The sequence below is a fragment of the Cuculus canorus genome, chromosome 3 (assembly GCF_017976375.1).
Source record: "Cuculus canorus isolate bCucCan1 chromosome 3, bCucCan1.pri, whole genome shotgun sequence".
In the NCBI taxonomy this organism is placed as follows: Eukaryota; Metazoa; Chordata; class Aves; order Cuculiformes; family Cuculidae; genus Cuculus; species Cuculus canorus.
The window spans coordinates 36,318,475-36,343,416 of NC_071403.1; the positions used below are offsets into that span (position 1 = coordinate 36,318,475).

Here is a 24,942-nt window from a genome sequence, read left to right on the forward strand (position 1 = left end):
TTAATTATTTAAAGGACAGAAATAAAGCCTTCATACAGGCTACATTCACATACACAGTCTGAGGGCTAAGCAACACGTAGCCATCTGTAATAGTGAACTACTACAGTAATTGTAAATAAAGTATTGTAAATAGTATATAACATAAATAGCAAACTATAACCACATTTGCAAGTTAACATTGTTAAGTATTTTCTGGCCCTAAGGCCAACTGGCACAGTCCTGCAACATCCCAGCCTTCAAAACAAGGTGATCTTATCCAGACTGACTTTTGGGAAGGGCCCTTGGGCCTGTGCTAACTTGTGTGGAAAATAATCAGGTATTTCTATCACTGGTCTAGTTGAACAAAGCCAAAGACAAGCCAGGGGCTTACTTTAAACCTACAGTCCTACCTACAGTATAATTAACCAAGTTGGAGTACTTGGGCCCATGCCCATTCCCTACCACTAAGCAGTTTACGAGAGAGACAATACCAGTAAGTTAAAACTCATATGTGTACAGGCAAATCTTAAACCATTTTCTATGCCTTTCCGTATGCCAATGAGCCAAGAGAAGTCAAGAAAACAGCTATCAAGAAAATCCTAACAGATTTATTAACCAATAAGCTGTAAGTCTTCTGGCAGAAGGTGTAAGACAAAGTATCACAGTCTCAGCCAAAAGACAAGGAAACTGAAAAAGGAGGGAGTGCCAGGAAGGACGTCTCAGTGACCACACGGAGAACAGACAGGTACACAGCAGAAGCATTCTGTCAAAGTGCAGTTAAGGCAAGAAATTCCAAGGCCTGGAAGATGTGCACATGCCACACAAAGTAGCACAATTTGGACAAATAAGTACACAAAAGAAATCTAAACTACAATGCATGCAATATCAAAACAGACAAAAAAACCACAAAACTTGTCATAAATTTCTATGGACAGCATTGAATTGTATTTAAGAACTCTAAACCTGCACAAGATTATCAGGAAAAAGGAAAGGCTAGAATGAATAGATGAAATTCATTTCCAGATTACGTTACTGACATACATACTGGCTTTGAGAACAAGATCAGTGGCCTGTTGCTGTAAGCGCTCTCTAGCAGCTGCTAGCTCACTTTCCACTTCTTTGTGTTTGCTTAACAATGACATCTCCTCCTCCTTCACATCATCTAGCTGTTTTTGAAGAACCTAGAGGAAGCACAGTATAACGCCCATTATCATGATATACTACCACGTTTATATTTTAACCTAATGCTCATTTAAATTTACAGAAAAGACCAGTATATATACATAGTGATTAAGTATATATATTTATCTGTAAACGTTTCACTCATATACATGTTGAAATCTTGTAATATTTACCATCATATTTATTTTGTACTATGTTTTCTTTCTAAAAATACTGTTGAAGCATTACAAGATACTGGATATATAGCATGGCAAAGATACAGAAGAGAAATGTGACACTATTCAAAAAATTGTATGAAAAATAAGAACAGTAACCCGGTCCACAGAGTTTGGCAGCCAATTAGAGAAACCTGATTTCTGGTATCTCAAAGTTCTTCAAACTCAAAAATACATTATATGTTCACAGCAGTTTTCAATGTCCTTAATTGCAACTACAAGTGTTTAGTACTGACAATGCACATGGATATACATAAAATGAGACACAAGTAATTCGTTAAATAATGTCTTAAGCGTGATGCACTGATTCAGAAGAGCAACTCTGGGATAGTGTGATGATGGTGTGCTCCAAGCAGTACAGGAAGGAAAAGCAAAACTTGTTCCATTTTAAAAGGAAAGCCAGATCTGTCAGCATTTGAGTCACTAGAATGGTCAAGGGTCATTTTGGAAACCAAAGTAGGATTTACAACTAGGGAAAACACTGAACAAGACTTTTAATGGAACATGGACAGCAGAAGTGGTGGGATTATGACTTTGACCACCTCATCCATGATGATCAGAATAGGACCTGACTTTACAGTCTGTTACAAATACTGTAGACTCTTCCTTGTAAACAAGGTGAACTCCTTTATTAGAGAAATGATCCACACACAGTAAGTAGGTTTCCTCTGCACTGCAGCTTGCCAGAAACCCACCTCCTTGATGTAGTCAATTGAAATGCAAGAGGTCTGCTTCATTAACTGAAGCGAGTTGGAAATGGCCTTTTGGAAGGCTCCTTGGGAAACTGGATAAGTATTCCAAATTCAACATCCAATAAAGGCAGCGGTCCTTTTTCACTATGCCCTGTAGTCTTTACACAAGAAGGCAGGGTAGTCTAAAAGATGGGGTGGAATTAGATTGTGAATGGGAAAAGCCCATGGTCCAACTTGTTTCTACCCAAAGATGCTTCCAAAATTACTATGACCACCACATTTAAGGCATTTCTGGCTTTGAAACTTGAGGGTAACTACAAATGCAAAAGACAAGACACTTAACCTTCTCACAGAAATTACTGTTCTCCAGACCTCAACATAACTATGGAAAACGAAGAAGAATTTCACAGAATCTTCTTCAAGCCCAGCATACTCAGTCCTATAAAATCAGTCTTTGTATTTCTCGGATGCTTTGTCCTTCTTTAAGGACAAGAAATTTTAGTATCTAAGTAACAGTGTTATGGTTTAACTTGGTAGGCCACAAAATAACTCTCCCATAGTGGGACAGGTGAGAGAATCAGAAGGGTGAAAGTCAGATTATTTGTGGGTTGAGATGAAGATAGTTCAATAGGTAAAGCAAAAGCCACGCATGCAAGCAAAGCAAAACAAGGAATTAATTAACTGTTTCCCATTGGCAGGCAGGTGTTGAGCCACCTCCAGGAAAGCAGGGCTCCATCATGCTTAACAGTTACTTGGGAAGATAAAATGCCATAACTCCAAGCATCCCCCATTCCTCCTTCCTGCCCAGCTTTATATTGCTGAGCATGATATCATATGGTATGGAAAATCCCTTTGGTCAGCTGGGGTCAGCTCTCCCAGCTGTGGCCCCTCCCAAACTCTTGTGCATCCCCAGCTTACTTGCTGATGGGGAAGGATGAGAAACAGAAAAGCCCTTGACCCTGTGTAAGCCTGCTCAGCAAGGAAAACATCTCTGTATTATCAATACTGTTTTCATCACAAATCCAAAACATAGATACTAGATGAAAATTATCCTAGCCAAAACCAAACTAAAAATGAGTACAGTATTTCAGATACTGCTTATGAAGACATTATAATAAAAACATCAAAATATTCACAAATTGTCTTTTTTTCTTCTCTACCACAAACTAACTTTTAACACTCAACATCTTTAGGCAAGACAGTCACTAAAGACCTCCATAAGCAAGACTGCACAGAATAGTCTTCATATTTATACCCTCAATTGAATGACACTACTCTGAAATACATTTCTGCAAGCAACTGTACAGTTTAGATAAGGGGTTTCACAACTTTTCTAGCAAGTATTTCAGTTTGTCAGCATAACATCTTAAATGGTACCAGCCACCAACCTTCTCCTTCCCTCTCCAAATCTTTTTTTTGGAAGGGAGCGATGAGTTGTGGAGACCTGATGCAAACATAGTGCTTAGCTCCCCTTTCTCCCCCACCACCCTACATTTGGAGAGAAGGGAATAGAGTTTGGTTTGGGTTTTTTGTCTGTTCCTCAAGTGGCAACAGTTTTGAGTAGTCTATTGAGTACACTACACTTTGAGTACTACAAATAGAACAACCAAGTTCTGTTCATGAACAGCTGAAAGGAAGGAGACCAAAACTTTCTCCTGGGTAGAATCTAGATTCTACTGGAATATAAAGTAGTATCAACTCAGTGCTAGGAAAACCGAATATGTAATATAAATTTTAGAATAAAAATAAATTTGAAAAATTATAAGTAGATTATAATCAATCACAAGGGACAGAAAAATAAGGATACATATTCCAGTCACCTCTACCTACCAGCCTCATGGGAAGAGTCTAAATAGGCAAAGAAAATTCACAGTCTAGGGAGCAACATATCATTACTCTCACCTGAACATTGTTTTCTGCTGTACCCAGAGCCACCTGAAGTTTTTGGCATTTTTCCCGTAGACTGGCAGCTTCATCCTGGACCATTTGCAGTTCAGTTTTAAGCTTTCCCAGATTCTTCCGTAAAATACTTTCCTGGTTTTGAAATTCTTTTCTTAGTTCTGCTTCTTTTTCTTTGCAAGCCTGCAGACTTTCTGCTGTAAAAAGCTGAGATCTTTTCAAAGAATCAAGTTCATGTTCGTAGAAGGACTGTGCTTTGCTGAGTTTGCCTTCATAGTCCTCAATGAGTTTTTTTCTTTCCAGCCTTAACTCTTCAACTTTACTGTTTAAGTCTTCCAGTTCCAGTCTATGCAGTTCCTCCAGCTTTTCTTGCCCCTTACTTAAAGTAGCATTCTGACTCTGTTGAGTCTTCAGAAGTTCTTGAATCTCAAGCCTGTGAGCAGCTCTCAGGTCTTCCAGAGCTGTACGCTTGTCCTTCTCATATTGCACTTGCAACTGTATGAAACTTCGTAGCCTTTCCTCAAATTTCTTTCTGATCTCTTCTACTTCTCTTGACATGGTCACTACACGCTGAACATGCTGAGCTTCTGCACAAAGCTGCATATCTTCAACTCTATCCTTATAGGCTTCAAATTCGGTCAAGGCCTGATGTTTCATCTTTTTATGATCTTCCAATGACTCTTCTAAAACCTGGATCTTTCTCTTGAGATCCATTTCTTCTGCAACTTTACTTTTATACTGCAAGATCTTCTCTCTGGTCTCTGCAAGAATTTGCTGGATTTCTTCTTCATGAGCATCCTTAAGGGCTTGGATAGCAGCTTCATGTTCATCATTTTTTGTGTTCAAGGCATATATTACCTACAAACATGAAATAATATTGTATTACAGAAAAGGCATTTGAGTTATCTATTAAATCATAAGAAAAATCACCTAGGCTCTCTAAAAGTTACTTTGACAATCTAGAAGGTTTTTATGATACAAATAATACACCAAACATTCTCATGAATATGACTACATAAACGTTGTATTAGTCAGTCCTATATATTTTGTAGAATGGCCTTTCAATACTTTATAGCCTATAACTTTGCTGATGAAAGTTTTGCCCTCATATGCATGCTGTTGCTGTATACACCACAGGAAAAAAAAAAAGCACATTCATCGCATGTGAAAAAATGAAAACTATTTATTTAACAGAATTAAAAGCATCGTCTAAAAAGAAATTTGAACAGAGATTCAAAGATAAGAAAGCATGCACACTATATGTATGGAGTAAGGAATTTTAAGTAAGGAATTTTAAAGGTACATTCTGAATTCAGCATTGCACATAAGCCTGTTTTTCACTTGGAATTTTCAGTGAGGGTCCCGTTGCCAAATCTTAATATCCTTGATAATACTGCACGATTTATACTCTCTGGAGATTACAGTGCTACATAACCTGAAACTGGAACACTGTCTGAAGCGCTTCTGTGCACAAGACAGGGTTCAAGGGATATTTCGAGCATGAGATTTGTCTTAGTGTTCTGCAAACACTTATAATAACATGATTTTAAGAGTGATTTATTTTTTTACAATGCTTTTTTAGCTGTTATGTCTAGCTTCTCTAGCCAAATCTAGGGCCACCTAATGCATGTGCTTTTTTACAAAAATAAAACAAACCCCTCGGTTCTCAAAATGTCTCTCATGTGAAAAAAGGACTCAAGCAGTGGACACCATTTAAAGGACACGGAAATTAACCTTTGGGATCCAACAGCTGTTCAAATTTTATTTCATGTAAGGTTGTAGAAGTTGGAGGAGGGGAGATGATAAAACAAGTTTTGTGCACTCTGTTTTCAAATTAGATGCTGAGCCATTTCCTAAGCGTGCTTGTAAATACTTTTAAAAACACTAGTAGCTTTTCCAGTACAATTGCATACTACTAAAAAGTTACTAAGAAGCATAAACTGTTCATTTGGGCAATTCATATCTTTTTCCATCTCCACTCTAAATGCATCATACACACTGCAGTTCTCATCAGATGACTGAACCCCCCCCCTAAACTGTGCTTTACTGTATTTTCCTTTAGCATACCAGCTAAATGCCTTAACTCTTTTTATAGAAAACAGTAGCATAATTAACTATCAACAGGAAACTACTGAAATACTATGTACTTTGGTCTGAAGAACTAAAACAGTCAGTTAGTAATGATAACAGGAATAACCCTTTTTTACACCAATAACTAATTATCGGAGTGCTTAGCTAAATTCTTCCTGGTGAGGGTAAGCAAATCTATTACTGCATTAGCTTTGGTGTCTTCAACTACCATGTAGTACAAACAACAATCAGTGTTCAACACTGCTTGTGGCTGAAAGATGAAAGTTTTACTATTTGGCTGAGAAAAGTTTTTGATTCCAAACCAGATGTTATGATCTGGAGAGCCGACTGACTCTTGCCTTGTCAGCTGTGCTTGGTCAGCTGCTCCTGCCAGCAACTGAGTCACAACTCTTCTAATTAAAAAATAACATAATTCACCTTAATACTAGCATTAGACGCCAAATATATTGGGCAGCACAGAATACATCTGCAAAAATGCATGTGGCTTATTCTCTTTAAGTTTATATGGAAACGGGAACTGAAACCTATTAGGAAAGGAAGAAAAAGATCATTACACATCCTGTACAAACATCAATCTTACGTCTCTGCTAAGCCTTCATTTTTGACTTACTATGTGGGTCCCTGGGTCAGAGCACTACATCTGGCCTAGTTCAGATGCGGAGTCATTCACAGTGTTGCTGCCCGTGAGCACTGGTGCTGTCTGCACCCAGCAGTCTGAAACACCAGAGCCTCTAGATATATCGCAAGACTTTGTGCACGTGCTGCACACCAAAACTACGGTGCCAAAAAGGAATTGCTCGTGCATAACCAGTTAATGATTTGGAAGACATGGACTGACGTGCCTGACAGCCAGTCTATGGGTAGGTAAGAACTGAGCTGCCAGACACAGCCAGAAGTAAGATACACTTTGGAAGTTTTTTCTAGAGACAAGTCACACTCCAAAGATACACTGGGATACAAACAGAAAACTTTAGTCTACAACATCAACAAGAAACATCAAAAAACTTCCAGCCATTATTATAAAGCAGTTTTATGTAGAAGTGTGCCCTCTACTATAGTCCAGATCACTCATACTTTTTGCTACAACCAGTATTGCATTCATTTTTCCCCTTTTCTTCCTGTTGATGAAATAAAGCCAAATAATGAGAAGTCTGTTATATTTAAGCATTTAAAATGTATGTATTATGATCAATGAAAGGTCAATTTAAGACAAAATAAATAAAATAACCAATTTAAAAACCAGGAAAAATCTGTTTTTACTAGACAAATTTCTGCTCCTTAGTGCATCATAAAAATAAAGTAATACAGGAAAACACTTCAAAGTTATTTAAAACAGTCTTTCAGAAAAACTGTCCACAATCACAGATTACATTCTTACAAATGCATTACTAGGTACTAAGTAGACTGAAAATTATAACATAGCATTTTATTCCTTCTTATGCACTCTTAATAAGGCATTGAACACAAGGTAAGCTCTCAAGATTTTTTGTATAATAATATTTGAATTTACATTTTTTTCCTTAAACTGTAACCAAGAGACAATCCCCCTCAGAGCATTTAATAGGGATACCCAAGTTATTGCTAAATCTGCAGCCTCCTTTTAAGAACCTATATCATGAATACAAAAAAGGATCCCAACTCCCAAACCTATGTATGTCCATCTCTCTCTGTTTTGTTTTTTTTTAAAATAAAATAGAATAATTTATCTACAAAGATCATTAGTTCCCTTATGGAAAATACCACAAATACAGATGCTTTGTCAATCCAGTCCTTTGTGTTGCTGGCAACAAAACAGAAACAAGCCCTGAACTTTAGGCCACGATTGCTTAGACATCATAAAAAAAAGGTGGAAGGAAGGCACTTTTTCTTCAGCTATGTGGTTCACTGAAAGTCTTAAAATTTTCGGGACGGTATATTAAAGGCATAGCAGGATGAGTAGCCAAGGGACAAATACGGTTTGCAGCTGTAAAAGTAGTGTCCCTTGCCAATACTATATCCCCAGAAAAGCTGGTCTGACTACATTAGTCTTCCTTTGAGATAAAACCCATAGAGGGCGAGAACTTGAAATTTTTCCCAATACATTTCCACAGAAAATTTACTAAGAAAACACCCTTTAGCTGCTCAACAGCCATCATGCATTAGCCTAACTTATGCCTAAGTAAAATTTAAGTACTTAATTCCTTTAGAAACTCTGAAAACAAATATTGAATTATTTCTATCACAGCAACAAGCTTTCCAAAGTAATCTCTAATGTCTTCTGTTACTATTAATTATTTAGAGAATATTGCCATGAAACTCAGCATAACTTATTTCCAGGAACAGAACATTAAGAGATTTCCACTTCTATCTAACATTCAACCTCTGAATGAAAACAGAATACAAACATTCTTCATTGTCACACTTGCTGCTAAATAGCTAGGCTTAATTTCCTATAAAAGACAAGTCTTGGTAAGTCAGAGGGCATACACTGTTCACTAACATCTATCCTCATAATTAAACAGGGGAAGCAGTATTTATTTTGTACTTTCAGGTTTATTATGTCCAATACCATATACACAAGGCATAAAGCCTCACAGGGGCACATACACCTAAAGACACTGTCCTCATGCTCCTAAAAACATGCTCTTAAAGTCCCTATAATCTCATGTGCTGACAACCCATTTCTGCTTTCAGAACTGCCACGTATAGCTCAATATCACATCAACTACTTGATTTACACAAACAAACAAAACACAAAACCCACACTGAAATATCAACTCGTATTTGTCTGAAAATCCCACTGGTTGAAAAGATCCACTTGCATATTTGTAAATGATTACAGGACCTGTACCTTAAAATTTATTTTTCAGAAAAAGGCATGCCACATTCCAAATAGCCATGGGGTAGAAGATGTCCTCACCTGAAGAACAGATACAGAGCATGTCTCACCACAAGGACAGAATGGCCAGAGTCAAATTCGGTCATTCACTGTTGCTTTTTTCCTTTCTCTTAGAGCTGTACCAGACAACAAATGATAGGCTTTCAGGGAGCTAATCGGGAGCTTTACATTACAATAGCCTATCTTGGAAATACGCACTTGGTCCAAATCCAGAAACAGGAATAACCATTAACAAGTCAACCAGGTAATAGAAATCAAAGCCACGCCAGCAGGTAAATCTACAGCTGTAGAGCACTTGCAATCAAAGATTCACAAAAATGAGTGCATCACCTGCACCACATGTTATAGACCAACATGCGAGCAACAACAGGGAGACAAGGTTCACACATTCAAAAGCTATGCAGTCTGCTGCCAGGAGTCAAAAGAGGTTTAAACCTTACGTCTCTGGGCTGGGACGCAACACCACATTACTTTCCAAACAATTTTAGCAAACACTGGTGAATTGAGAAAGAGTTCACTGATTAAAGTGGGCAGAGTGAGTGATCAGGCTATGTTGTTCCTTCTGCTCTAGCAGCTGAGTGTCTCCAAGACTGGGTCTCACCAGTGGAATGCCACCTTAGAGGGACAAAACGGGATTTGCATAAGCAACACTGACAGTAACAGATACTTGCAGGAAATTCAATTTCACTCAATACAGCAAGGCCTTTGACTGGATGCGTGGGATTCACAGAACAGAAGGCATCTTGCTATGCCTAGCAGAAATTTCTTTTTTTTTTTCCTCCCTATATGTGTATCCACGTACGTGCTGCAGAAAATGAACAAGTGAGATTTTCCTTACCCCAACAACAAATTATAATGAAGCAAAGGAATTTGTAACAGTGATAAGTTAAGGTATGTCAGAGAAGGTAACTTTACCCAGGTTTCTGAGAAAGAAAAGAGAGAGGATATCATTTGCAAATATTTATCAAAATATAATTTAAAAATAGGACCCCTCAGATACAGCTTTTCCTTTCCAGAAAACAAGGCAGCAATTATGGAAGGCACTTCATGTTTGATGAAAGGGTTAAAAAGGAAAGATTGCATGCCAATATGCAATTCAGATTGTCAGTTTAGGGAACAGGTGAAGTTGTTCCTCTCAAGACAAGAAGAAGACAGAAGAGCAGAGAAAAGGAGAATAACTAATGTGATATAACATGCATTGGATACAACATGCAGGCCTTATATCCAGAAAACTATTCTAATTTGGTTTTCAGAATTTTCATAGCAAAGTTACTCACAAAACAAGTAAACAGCTTAACACTGATTAAATATAAGTTCATTGTATAAAGGCTTTTAAAAGCATCATGGCCTGGGTATGGCATGACAGACAATGCTGTGCTCCCCAAATACAATACAACCTACAGAATATCTTCATGTGAGGCAAAAACTCAAGGTGCAAAGCAAGCAAATGTGACGTCACACAAACAAAACATACAGATTAAATAAGCGTGAAGAGCTCTTTGAAGATAATAGCATAGGACTATGAGACATGGATTGAATATTCATTTGAACATTAGCCACCAACTAATTAGAATAGAATCATAGAATACAATCATAGAATCACTAGATTGGAAAGGACCCACTTGATCATCGAGTCCAACCATTCCTAACACTCCCTTAAACCATGTCCCTAAGCACTTCATCAACCCGTTCCTTAAACACCTCCAGGGAAGGTGTAATGTCTAAGATGCTCATTCCAGAATGCTGTAAATGCACAGCCTACTGGCCAGGTAACTAATTTTTCAGGAGTAAAATATCCCAGAATTATCTGCACCACCTTGAAACAAAAGTTTTTACAAGAGGAAAAAGTAGACTTGAAGATCTTGACAGAAAGATGAGAAGCAGCTGCATACAGGTAAAGCACACGTCTTTACTAGAAACCAAATTATACAGGACTATTTCCCCAGCTATAGGAGAGACATCACCACTACTGCTTTGTATGACCTGGCACGTAATCCCCCACTTGGCTACTACATGACATCTGTTTCTGAGAGAAATGCTCAGCTGTTCTGCACTTGCACTGCTGGTTCTAATGGAGTTATGTAAGTTTATAGGTCTCAGCAATCTAATTCTGTACATTTATATTATGCCATTCTAAACTACAGCTATTTCTAAACAGTATATTATTGTCATGATTAAGCGACATTTTGTTTTGTTAACTGCACATAGTTTGCTTTCGGCACCAAAGTGTAAAACCAACTTGCAGAATAAGACGGAACACAGTTTAATTTAAGCTTAAATCTGATTCCAACATCAAAAATATTTTCATAATGACACATCTCAATGCAACCCAAGAACAAATTGCAGAAAGACTTTTATGAAAGAGGAAAGAAGTGTTTAAAAAAGCCTTCAAAAGTTAGTCAGAATGAGAGCAAATACCCATAGAAAATAGTTTGACTGTCCTATAACCTGTCCTTGGAAATCAGTACTCATTTTTCAACTTGGCCAATATCTCTAAATCAAGCTAAGCAGTCTAAACCTCTTCATTGCTTAATTGATAAGGAGAGTTCTGCTATACAAATGTTATCAAAATATAGCAGTTCTTTAGAAAGCTTCTTAGACTACTTCAACACTATGACTAATTATTTGATTAACCCTACATCATCATCATCGTTTCAGAACTACATTACTGAAAAAAATACAGATGCATCATTTCTATCTGCTTTAGCTACCTGCCAGCCACAATGAATTGCTCCTTTCTTTTCTCAGTTTCAATATCTTGTATCATCAAACTAATTATCATTCAAGCCACAGGTAATGAAGCTAGACTTGTTTTTCCAGAGTTAATCTTATTCCAAAATTCTGCCCCCAACAGAATTTTATATATATATTTTTATATATTTTTTTTAAAAGGAAATCACATTTGCTCATTCATCTCTGCATATTTTTCCTTCTTCTAAATAAAAATCAATTCATATTTCTCCTTGAAATAGAGTCCACATAAGAAAAGAAAAACAATCTTTTGGTGCAAAATACATGACATGTCACCTAAAAAGTGAGTTTTCTTCAGTGGGATCAAATAGTATAAAGGATGACATTCACTGATATTGAAGCGACAAGAGCACAAAAAGGGGACAGTTTTTCCAAAATATTTCAACAACAAATCCATTACACATACAGATTCTTAATTTAGGGTGAAAAAACATTCATATAAAAGGAGTAAGATTAGTCAGCTGATTCCATTTATTGTCTGAAAGGAAAGCTTAAATTCCTCTTTTGTTCTAAAATCAATCCATTTTTTTTGAAAGGGCCACTATAAAAACATATAACACAGTCAATATCATTTATGTCAATATAATTGTTAAGTCTCCCATTTTTTTTTGCCTAGACTTAGCTACATCACTCTTGATACAATCACAGCTGTACTTTCATCAACTTTCTTTTCATCAGAAGAAAACAGTTGTTGTGTAGTTATTTGTACTAGACAGAAAAATGTCACAAGACTTAAAATATTCCAAACTCTAAAAGCTGCCATCATGTTTTCTTCAAAATCTATTTCCCTGGTTTACCATTCAAGCTGAGTGTCATTATAACTCAGGTCTTGAGAAGACTAAAGACTTCTAAGACCTTAATCTGTTCTTTGACACAAAGGCATGTTGCTGCCTCATGTTCAGCTTGTTGCCTTTCAAGACCCCAGGGCCTTTTCTGAAAAACCGCTTTCCAGACATTCAATCCCAAGTATGTACTTGTTATTCTGCCCTAGATGCAGGACTTGCATGAGGCTCCTGTCAATGTATTTCTCCAGCCTGTCCAACTGTGAAGAGCAGCTCTTTTGTCAACCACTCGTCCCATTTTTGTACCATCTACAAACTTGCTGAGTGTGCATTCTGTCTAATCATCCGAGTCACTAACAAAGATGTTAAACAGTACTGTCCTCAGTATCAGCCTCTAGGGTACACCATCAGTGACTGGTCCCTATCTGGGCTTCATGCTGCTGATATCACCCTTTAAGCCCAGAAGTTCACAGAGTTTCCAGTCAAACTTAATATCTACTTGTCTAGGATACACCTGAAGAAAACACACAGGCATGTGAGAAACAGCAGTGAAGACGTATCTAATTTTAAATGTCCTAAAAATAGTCCCCCAAGAAAGACTGAATACGCTTTTTTCCTAGTCTCTAGTCTACCTATCGAGATATTTAAAGTTTATGCAGTTCCTTCTACCACAGGTTTTCTGAGCCATGCAATTAAAATGGAGAGAAACAAACAAACAAACAAACAAAACTAGACTGCGTATACTTAAGTAGGAAAACTGTACTATCTCCATTACAGACCTACAAAAAATTGATGTCCTGGTAAAATCATACAATTATATCACTTTGTCCTACAGCTTCTCCTTTCCATTTCTCCCATTACTACAGTTAAGAGGAACTCTGTGGTTCCTCAACCTGAACACTCAGCTACCAGTTCAACACCTGTATTTTCTTATTACAGTTATCCAGTTGGATCCTATCTTCTGGAGAGCTACACTAGTGAAAGTTCTTGAAAAGCCATCCTACACAATTATAATAAAGGCTTCTACTATTCCTGCTGTCTGACAACTGAAATACAATGTGTTTAGAGTACTTAGAATCATAGAATCATTAGGTTGGAAAAGACCTTAGAGATCATCAACTCCAAATGTATCTGTCTACTACTAAATCATGTCCTCAAGCACTTCATCTACCCACCTTTTAAACACCTCCAGGGGTGATGACTCCATCACCTCCCTGGGCAGCCTGTTCCAGTGCTTGATAACCCTTTCTGTGATGAAATTTTTCCTAATGTCCAATCTAAATTTCCCCTGACGCAGCTTGACACCATTCTCTCTTGTCCTATGACCTGTCACTAGGAAGAAGAGACCAATATCCACTTCTCTGCAATCTCCTTGTAGGCAGTTGTAGAGAGCGATAAGGTCTCCCCACAGCCTCCTCTTCTCCAACTTACTTATACTGCAACTATTCACCAGATTTCACTCTTTTACAATATTCCACATTAAATGGGAGACTAACTCCTACTGTTACAGCAATTCATCGTACGGAAGAACACAGATATATCTGCTCAGAACTTTTCACCTCCAACAAAAACTCCCCACACCTGACGAGTCAGCAAAATAAGGATCTTTGTCAAGACCTCAAGTTTTGGGCCTGATGAGCTGTCGTAAAAAAAAATCTGTGATATCTAATGATAGAGAAAGAGGATTAAAGGAAAACCAAGTAGTCTTCTCTCTTCAGCACACGGAAAAAAATTATCTCGAAAATTCAGCAGTTGAGAAAATAGTGGCAATCTTAAATAGAGGAGCACATATCAATCACATAAGTAGACTTGCAAAAAAAAATTACTGAGTGCTTGCATGCAACTTCACATTAAATAATTAGCTAAAGGCCTCTGGCCTTGAGATAGGTTCAGGTCTGGATCATGCACATGTCAGTTTATATATATCCAGTCTCTGAAACAAATGTGCCTCGTTCTGAGCGCTACTGTAGAAATCTCCATTTTTACATGAAAAAGAAAATTTAAAATTAGTTAAGCTGGTGGTATATTGCAAAATACATCATATCCACACAACCCCACACACTATCATTAGCTCACAGAAAATTTAAGAATGATCTGAGTAAGCGATATGCCAAGAACGCATTCATAGAATACTGAGAATTTATTCTGAGTTTTAAGAACTCAGTTTTTTAAGTTTTATTCATGTTTTAAGACTATTCTAGGCTGCAAAACACAGCTTTCAATATACAAGTTTTATTTCCATAGAATTATAAATGATGTCTTAACTTTAAGGGACAGCACAGAACACTTTGCTTTGCAGACTAAAACAGGTAATAGTGAACAACAAATTTGCTGAAATTTTCAAATACTCTTCCAAAGTTCAATTTCAAATTCAGCTAGCAAATATCATTTATGCTTTGGTTTGTTTGTTGTTTTTTTTTTTAATAACCGCACTTCTACAAAAGAGTAAGCACTAGTATCTCTAGCAATTAATGCACTCCTCTTGTAACAGAGTAACCAAAGGTTCTAATAAAGAAGACAGATTTTGATATTTAGCTTTCTGCTCTGCTTTTAGCAGACCTCCCACTATATTAAAAGAGAATTTCCATGGCATTCTTCCTGCAGTTTAAGGGACAGAAAGACTGTGTACAGTACAGCTTCCAAAGTAATAATTTTTTCCATGGAATTGTAAAGATTATTTATGATAAAAAAACATTTAAAATGAGACAGTTCAGTGCATACCAACCAAGCCACGTACATTTCAGAAATGTCTCCTTTTACAGATACAAAATTAAATAAATGCTTGCACTTGTTAGTTTGCCAGAGGGTTTTCACTAAGTTCCTAATATTAATATACCTCTTACAGATCAGAACCAGGATATTACCTCGATCAGAACCAGGATATTAAATGTACTAGAATTTAAAGCAGAGTTTCCAATAAATTCATTGATGTGCCATTAAAATTGAACAGTAGTGATATCAATGTATCATAACAAAGAAGGAACATATCCCGCCAGCTCCAAACATTAAGATTCCAAAAAGAAGCAAAAAGCAGTAAAGGATCCATTACCATTATTAAGTAAAGATAAATCCCCTTGCACTTCCCAGGAATTAGACTTACTTTCTACTCCATTACAAAAAAGCCGCAACACAACCTAAAGAAACCTCATCATCTGTGTTTCTCAGGCCACATAAGAAAACTTCAGTTCGCAATACTTTGCGAACATCTGCTAGGAAAGCCATACAAGCTGCCTTACAAGGTTCTTAAACTATATTACATAGAGGATGCTTGTCTGGTAATACTATACTTCAGGAAGCAATATATGAATTGAGTTGCTAATGCTGAAGCTCTGTAAGCCATACTTCCCTTACTGTACAGATGTTCAGAAGTGAAATTTGCTTTGTACATTCAGCTTCCACACTATCCCAGCTGCCTGAGAACAGACAAAAATTACCTAAAAATAAGCTATGCCATCTACTGTACTACATGGTTTCTGTATGAAAGCAATGTAGTTCTCTCTAGAAAACAAAGGAAGGTATAAACTGAGTGAAGACATAAACACCACGAAACTCATCTGTTTCAACATCTGATACAGCCTACTGGGACTCTCAGATGGCAGGTAATGCTCCATTTAAAAAGGCAAACACAAGTTTATAGGAAAAGACCAGCTATGCATTTTACTTCCCCAGTTGTCATGCAATAAATCAGTGACTTGAATTACGAAGTCAAGCTAATCAAATTACTTCAAGTATGCTTATTTTTACAGAGATTTGAAATTCCACTGTGATAAAAGACAGACTTGCAGAAATAAGTCTTTCACAGCTCTCTAATGAACAGGATCAGCTTAGGTATTCCTTCTGCATACAACTTGAATCAACTATTTCCTCCTGTTACAGAGTGGTTTAGCGCTTAGTGGTTTAGCTTTATACAACTGCAACCCAAAGCCCTTGTGCTGGGAGAGGTGTGGCTACTGCCACCAACACCCAATGTAACCCCCTTTTTAGTCCTGGGATGTTAACTGCTATCCATCAGGTTATGCCAGAAACAACCACTATAAATCTATAACACAGTTAGCTTTAGGCAACTTCCTAAGACAGTTAAATCTTGAGAAGCATAGGAGGGCAGAGGGATGACAAAAACAAAAAAAAAGGAGAAAAAAAGATATTTTAGTGACAGATGCACGAATTCTTCAATCTGCCTCCTGGTGAGAAAGAATCCCATTTACCCTCTAATAATCCATCTAGAATACAGTTGACACATCTGCTATATGATTAGACCTTAAATTGCTGCAAGGAAAACAAGACCGGCCACAGGGTTACTCCAAGTTGTGTTTTAGTCTATGAGCTGCATTTCCTTAACAATTTACTTCTTGAATACTTGCACATTTGATTAGAGCCTTTCAGGTACAGAGATCCCTAAAGGAATTTAAGGTAATATGTTTGTATTGTATCTATTTGTAGGCATTTAGGCTCTGCAAAATAACACACTGGAAAATTCTCAGAGCTAGGCAACTGACTTTGCATTGAGGAGGTAACAGTTGCTTGCCCTTGGCAAAATGAAACAAACAAACAACATTATGAAGATCTTTGCTCTACAAGGATTGTTCCAGATACAAACAAATTAATTTTCTCACAGTAGAGTGATATTAAGTCCAGAGCTTCCCAAAACAAAAAGTAGCAACACCTAACTGATGAAATAGGATGGAAAAGGTAGTCATCTTAGAGACCTGTATCACTGCTTATGATTAATTGACAAAATAAATACCTAAATAGCTGAAGTGACAGGGCCCGACTGACAGTCCTAAAATGATATAGGCAACCCATAGTTTATTTGTATTTAGACCAACGAGATGATTTTTATATTGCATTTAGATTAGAATGAATTAATTATTCAAGATACAAATCCTCCGTGGGTCAGAGGACCGAATGAAGCGACAGAGCCTGATCAACAGGCCTAAAACAATATGGGTGACTCATGGATGATTCGTATTGTATCGCTACGTCTACTGCTCAATCTCTAACTTTTCACATTGCTATTATCAGTAGAGTTCTTAATACATAAGAGTGTGAGAAAACGTTTCATGATCAGTGGAACTGGGCCATGCCACCTTAGATGTAGCTTCTCAAGTATACAAACTCGAGAAAACTATCAACACCCTGGCTGACCAATCAGCACAAACATGGATGCTATGTGAAAAAGAGAGTAGCTGTGCAGGACTGTTGCATCTCTACGGTCCCTTAGCTTAAAGAGAAGAGATATCCACCTGCTTCCTCTTCTCCTCTTTTGGAGAGATGGCCATGTTCCAGCAGGAGAGGGGGTGGTAAGCAGCTGGGGCCATACTCCGCTTTTTGGAGTGATGTAAGTTGTTTATTCAATGGTATAAAAGTTAAGTCCCTTGTGTCAACTATTTGGAGACCTCACCTACAAGTGGATTCACTGCATAGGCCTTCCCAATTGTCCAGGGACAGGGTCTCTAAATCCATCCTGTGAAAAAGGGGCTCCATGGTCACTGTGGATCTGGACGATCATAGAATCATTAGGTTGGAAAAGACCTTTCAGATCATCACGCCCAACTGTACCTGTCCACTACTAAACTATGTCTCCAAGCACTTCATCTACCCACCTTTTCAAGATCTCCCTGGGCAGCCTGTTCCAGTGCTTGATAACCCTTTCAGTGAAGAAACAATCCACAAAGTCCAATCTAAACTTCCCCTGGTACAGCTTGAGGCCATTCCCTCTTGTCCTATTACCTATCACTTGGGCAAAGAGACCAACAACCACCTCACTACAACCTCCTTTCACGTAGTTGTAGACAATGATAAGGTCTCCCATAAGCCTCCACCATTCTTCCCTGGCACTGAGGTCAGACTGACAGGCCTGTAGTTCCCTGGGTCTCTCCCTCTCACCCGGGCGTAACATCTGTCAGCCTCCAGTCAACTGGAACTTCCCCAGTCAGCCAGGACTGCTGGTAGATGATGGAAAGCGGTTTGGTGAGCACCTCCACTAGCTCCCTTAATACCCTTGGGTGGATCCCATCCAGCCCCATATATTTGCAAATGTCTAATTGCCCAAGCAGGTCTCTGAACACTTCCTCACAGATCACAGAAGCTTTGTTCTGCTCTTCCTCCCTATTTTCTGGCTCAAGAGGTTGAGTACCCAGAGAACATCTGACCCTACTATTAAAGACTGAGGCAAAGAAGGCATTAAGTATCTCAGCCTTATTCTCACCTTTTGTCACTATTGTTCCCCCTGCACTCAGTAAAGGATGAAGATTCCCCTTGGCCCTCTTTTTGTTGTTGATAGATTTGAAGAAAGATTTTTTACTATCTTCCACAGAACTGGCCAATTTAAGTTCTAGTTGGGCTTTAGCCCTTCTGATTTTCTCTCTGCATGATCTGACTGCATTTGTGTAGTCCTACCAAGATGCCTGCCCCTTCTTCCAAAGCTCATAGACCTTCCTTTTTTTTCTGATATCCACTCAGATTCTCTCTGCTCAGTAAAGCTGATTTTGTTCCGTGCTGGCTCATTTTCTGGTACCTGCTCCTGCACCACCAGGATTTCCCTCTTATGGGCTCCTTTGCCCTTAAGGACTGTCTCCCATGGAATTTTATGAACCAGCCTTCTGAACAGTCCAAAGTCTCCCCTCAGGAAGTCCAAGGTGGCCATTCTACTGACTGCCCTCCTTACTTCTCCTAAAACTGAGAATTCTATCATCTCATGATCACTGTGCCCCAGGCGACCTCCAACCATCACATCTCCCACAAGGCCTTCTCTGTTCACAAACAGCAGGTCCAGATGGGCACCTTCCCTAGTCAGCTCACTTACCAGTGATGATGATGATAAATAAGACAATTGGTGACATATCTTTCTTAATTACTATACTTATTCATTTCTAGTAATGATTAGAAGCACTGCCTTTAAAAGCTGTTACTGTTACCTTGTTGTTGATCACTATGGATCATCTGTTACCTGTTCTTGCAGAAATAAGATGAGTAAAACTTGATTTCACAGAGCATTCGACAGTTTGGGCTTTCATGCTGATAGTGCTTTGTGATAAGAACCTTTGTAATAAAACAGTAGCATATAACTTCAAGACACAATTTGCTCTCCTTTTGAGGACTATAAGGACTTCTGATCTTCTTCTGAATAAAATATATTTCTTTAACAAATTTCATGACAAAAGTTTTTCCAACTTTTTAAAATACTTATAAGAATGCAATTATGACAGAATTAAACCAATTATAAAATAATAAATTATAAATAACAATTATAAAAGAAGAGAAGGCTCCAAGGAGATCTTATAGCGACCTTCCAGTACCTGAAAGGGGCCTACAGGAAAGCTCTGGAGAGGAGCTATTTATAAAGACTTGTGGTGACAGAATGAGGGGGAACAGGTATAAACTGGAGAGGGGCAGATTTAGACTAGACATTAGGAAGAATTTCTTCAGCATGAGAATGGTGAGGCACTGGAACAGTTTGCCAAGGGAATCTGTGGCTGCCCCATCCCTGGAGGTGTTCAAGGACAGGCTGGATGGGGCCTTGAACAGCCTGATCTAGTGGGATGTCCCTGCCCATCGCAGGGGGGTTGGAGCTGCACGATCTTTAAGGTCCCTTCCAACCCTAACTATTCTATGATTCTAAATCCTTTAGGAAGTCATCAAGTTTGTGCTGCATATTCCCTGAGTCAACTTCAGCAAATCAAATTTGCTCTTTTAAAGTCTTCACAACATGAATAAAAAGCTGTGCTCATCTAAATATACTCAAACATTTCTTAATATGCTAACTGACAGAACTCCCTGAAAAATATTAGTACTTGTTTTTCTTTTTTTTTTTTTTTGGTCTATTTGTCAGGCTTTTGGAAATCCACTACCAAATAGCATGGCATACATTTTCACATAAATAATTCACTTCATAGTGTTCAGTGTAATCAATGTTATAGCTCATAAAACTGGCTACATAAAAGGACTAGGCAATTGTAGTTATATAATCATAGAATGGTTTCACTTGGATGGGACCTTAAAGAAGGGATCATATAGTTCCAGCCCCCCCTCACACACACACACATACACGCACACTGACATGGTGGGCAGGGACACCTGGCACTAGATCAAGTTGCTTATAACCTCATCCAATCTGTTCTTGAACACCTCCAGGGATGTGAAATCCATGATCTCTCTGGGAAACCTGTGCCAGTGCCTCACCACACTCACAGTAAAAGAATTCTTCCTAATATATAATCTAAATTTCCCAGCTTTCAGACGAAAGCCATTACTCCTTGTCCTGTGATTGCACTCCTTGATAAAGTGTCCCTCCCCAGCTTGCCCGCAGGCCCCCTTTACATACTAGAAGGCTCCTGTAAGGTCTACATAAGCTGAGCCTCTGAAGAGATCTTGCTTTCAGGGAAATGTAGTAATTTGTGCAGCAGGAACTGAAACTTCCTTGGTTTTGACATCAGCACCAGCACAGGCAGCCCTGCGTTCAGCACCACGGAGAGCGACCGGCTCTCCCCCTTCCCACCTCTGCAGCAACACAGGGCAAAAGAAAAACCCATCAGAATTCCAACACAGCCAACAGACAAAGCGTCAGAAAAGGTTCTCCTTCACCAGTCCTCCAAGAACAGCACATACACCCTCAGACGTCACTAAAATATGTATCATGTTCTTTCAGTAAATTCAGTTCTTGTAGAGAAACTTGAGGATGCTTTCTATTCTTTGAGAAACTGCTCTTTTGTTATAGTGCCAAGACTAGAGAATTTTCTTTCTTTCTTTGTGTACAGTTAAACGCTTTTCTGTAATAACCTAGAAGACTCACCAACAGTGTGCCTAGGTTGCCAAGAAGGCCAACAGCATCTTGGCCTGTATCAGAAATAGTGCAGCCAGCAGGACTAAGGAAGTGATATCCCCCTGTACTCGGCACCGGTGAGGCCACACCTCAAATATTGTGTTCAGTTTTGGACTCGTCACTACAAGAAAGACACTGAGGGCCTGGAGCATGTCCAGAGAAGAGCAATGAAGCTGATGAAGGGTCTAGAGCACAAGCCTTATGAGGAGTGGCCAAGGTAACTGGGGTTCTTTAGTCTGGAGAAAAGAGAGCTGAGGAGAGACCTTACCAGTCTTTACAACCGCCTGACAGGAGGTTGTAGTGAGGCAGGTGTTCATTGCTTGTCCCAGGTAACAAGCAATAGGACAAGAGGGAATGTCCTTAAGTTGCACCACAGAAGGTTTGAACTCGATATTAGGAAATATTACTTCACCAAAAAGGTTGTCAAGCACTGGCAGAGGCTGCCCAAGGAAGTGGTTGAGTCACTGTCCCCACAGGTATTTAAAAGACGTGCAGAGGTGGCACTCAGAAGCATGGTTTAGTGGTGGACTTGGCAGTGTTGGGTCTACAGCTGGACTCCATAATCTTAAAGGTCTTTTCCAACCTAAACGATTCCGCGATTCTGTGAATCCCTTTTCTATATATAAGAACAGAAGAGGCTCAAGAATTAGTAACAAATCTAGAGTTAAATAGTGTACGTCAATCAGGACTTACAGAAAATCTTATCAAAGGGGCCACACGTACTGGAATTTCATGCAGTCACATAGAGAAGCATATGTATTTTATAGTGAGGGGATATGTTACTTCTATCTCCAACTTCACCAAACTAATAGTTTTCTGAAAGTAGGAAATTTAGTTTCCCTCAGGAACAGGGAACATAGGCCCATAAGGGGAAAAAAATATGCCATCAGAGAAAAAATTCAACTACACAAACAGCTATGTCATAAAATATTCTGGGGAAGGATTTGGAATATAGCTAACTCTCAAGCATAGACCCGTAGCTAGAGAAAGCAATACAAATCAACAGAAGCTAATCTTGCTTCAGGCTCTTCAGGTGTACAGAAGGTGCAAGGATACTTAATATAGCAGTGCCTGTCCAAACATAAATAACAAGAACTACAATCTCATGTGCTAGGTATTTGGAGGTGAGGCAGGATATATCCAATATAACAAATTGTGAATGGTCTATACTGTTGTTTGAAAAGCTACACACGATAAAGTGTGAGGCAGAACACAGAAATAAAGGCAAGACAAGAATAGTGGGTGTAGAGAGAAAGGCCAAAGAATCTTCCTGTATCAGCAATTCTTCACAAGTCCGGTCCTGTTTTAGGATATATTTTTGCAAATTCTATCTCAGCTTAAAGCAATCAGTCATACACTTACAAAAACAAAAAGAAAAAAGAGAGAAAATATATGGACTGACTTATGGCACAGGAACTTAAATGGAACTATAAGGTGATGCTATGTTATATAGAACACGTAAATCTAGGGAATAACTCAACCAAAATAATGGATCAGAAATTTCAAATAAAATTCTACCACTTAGTGGCACAACACAGAAAGTATTCTTTTTGATAAATAAGTAATGTAGTAGTATACATTACTATATTGGCAATACAGGGTAAGGTTGCAAAAAATAGACATACAGATTTTCAAGGTGTTTCAAAAATTTTTTATCCTGTAAACATACCCTTGATTAATTATTAATACAAACTAGAAATAAACTGTATTTTTTGAAGTATGAACCTTATAATTACACAAAAGAGATAAATTAAAAAATCCAGTCCTTTCCTCTAATCTTTATTAGAGAAATAATTTTCATTTGTCAAATTTTAAAAGGACAAAGACAGTCATAGGAGATTACTGAAATACATTTTAGTACAACCTATCCAAACATATCAGCATCCATCCTGCAAAATACTAGATCTGAAAAGACAGTGTCAGACACCCTTTACTAAAAGTTATAGCTTTCAGTTATGTAGCGAGCAAAAAGAATTGTTCAATTAAAAATCTCTGGACTATAGTACCCCCATTTTCTAATCATATTAGAATTCAGGTTTCCAGAAACAAAATTTTAGGAAATCAGCTGGAAAGATTACTTTAATCTAATAAAAACAAAAATAGAAAGCAAGTATTTCTTATTATCACCTCATACTATTTCTTCTGGCCAAAAGGTTGTCTTTCATTTAATAGGACTATGTCAAACAAGGAGGACTTCATGAATTTTTTAACAATAGCTATTTTTAATGGCTGTCATTTTGAACCTGGCCAAGTGACAACCTCAGCAAAAGGTTGCTCTTCCTCACAGCCTTTTAGACTCAGTAAAAAAAAGCCAGACCAAGGAAACAGAACCAGGTAATATGCAGTAAGTAGGACAAGATGGTGAATAGCTTTAGACTGTGTTTGTTTCTTCTGGTTATTTTTGGAACACAGTGCCTTTGGTTATCGGTATGACATCAGCATTAGAAGAATACATAGAAGCCTGGCTTACTACTGCCAACTTTGTATCAGCCAAGAGACACACATCTGATTTCATAATGTTATGTTGAGATTTGCTGGATTTATTTATCAGTAAGACTGCAAACAGTAAGAAAAAGTTTGTGGTTATTTAAGGCAATGTCCCCCTCCTCCACACAGTTATCAGGAGAGTAATATTTTCAGTGGAGACTTGGAGAGGTGGGGATATAACAGTATCACTGACAAAACTGGTGTTTTTAGTAAAGCCAATGCCCAAGTTTAGAGAATGAGATATTGACAAAATATCAGCGGTTAGAAGCTACTTAAGGCTGGAGGTTACTGTACCAACACAATGATTTATGACAAACAACATTTCTACAGATGTATTAAATGCACTATGCATCCGACTGTACTTCCAGACTTCAAAACATGAAGTATGTGTGACCAGTAGGTTGCATGACAAAACAGCAATGATCAAATGCAAACAATGCTGTTACTGAATACAGTTTTACAGTGTTTGAAGAAAGTACAGAACCACTACAATTAAGATTAGAAAAAGTAAGACTGCAATTTAAAGGAGTGATAACACATATTTTTGAAACTATTTATTTACACTTTCATGGTACTGCAGACATTAAAAAAACAAACAAACAAATCAACCTATCCCCCAAAACCATCTGTTTTCTGCTGATATATTTTTATAAGATTTGACAAATGAGAACTCCTTGGAGGACTGAGTAGTTCAAAGTGATTTGTTCACGGTACTTTACAAGTGTACAAAGAAATTAATCAATAAATACTTTGTACAATTACATAGAGCTCAACCATCGATTTTAATTTTCAAATATACATAAAAGACACTCCGGTTTACAACTTTAGCACCCAGAGGAAAGCATTTTAATATTATGTTCTTAACTCTGAACTGGCACGTTCTTGATTTTATCTATATCAAGATAATTGCAAAAGCCTTCTTTTATAATGCAGTACTTATCTGAGAGCTGTCACAACATCGACAAAAAAACCCTCTATATGATCAAACTAAATTTCAAATATTTTTTCATAGGGTTTAGGTCATCATATGTAAAAACCAACTTGACAGATTTTAAACTTTATGAATGCTGTCAAACCAGGATTCATTTATGGCCTGCACATTCTTCATTCTTTAGTTTTTAAATTTTAATATATTAATAACATTGAACCTTGTACCAAAATCCTC

At 37.9% G+C, this 24,942-nt stretch overlaps 1 protein-coding gene across 11 annotated transcripts in view; it reads right to left on the bottom strand.

The window, feature by feature from the left end:
• FAM184A (family with sequence similarity 184 member A) overlaps window positions 1–24,942 on the bottom strand; it is a 76,040-nt gene that overhangs the window by 44,028 nt on the left and 7,070 nt on the right. For all 11 annotated transcript variants that reach the window (XM_054063021.1, XM_054063019.1, XM_054063018.1 and 8 more), the window contains 2 exons: window positions 3,971–4,825; window positions 1,025–1,160 (listed from right to left, as the gene is read on the bottom strand). In XM_054063021.1, the coding sequence (XP_053918996.1) occupies window positions 1,025–1,160; window positions 3,971–4,825 (991 nt within the window). The remainder of the gene's footprint in view (window positions 1–1,024; window positions 1,161–3,970; window positions 4,826–24,942) is intronic.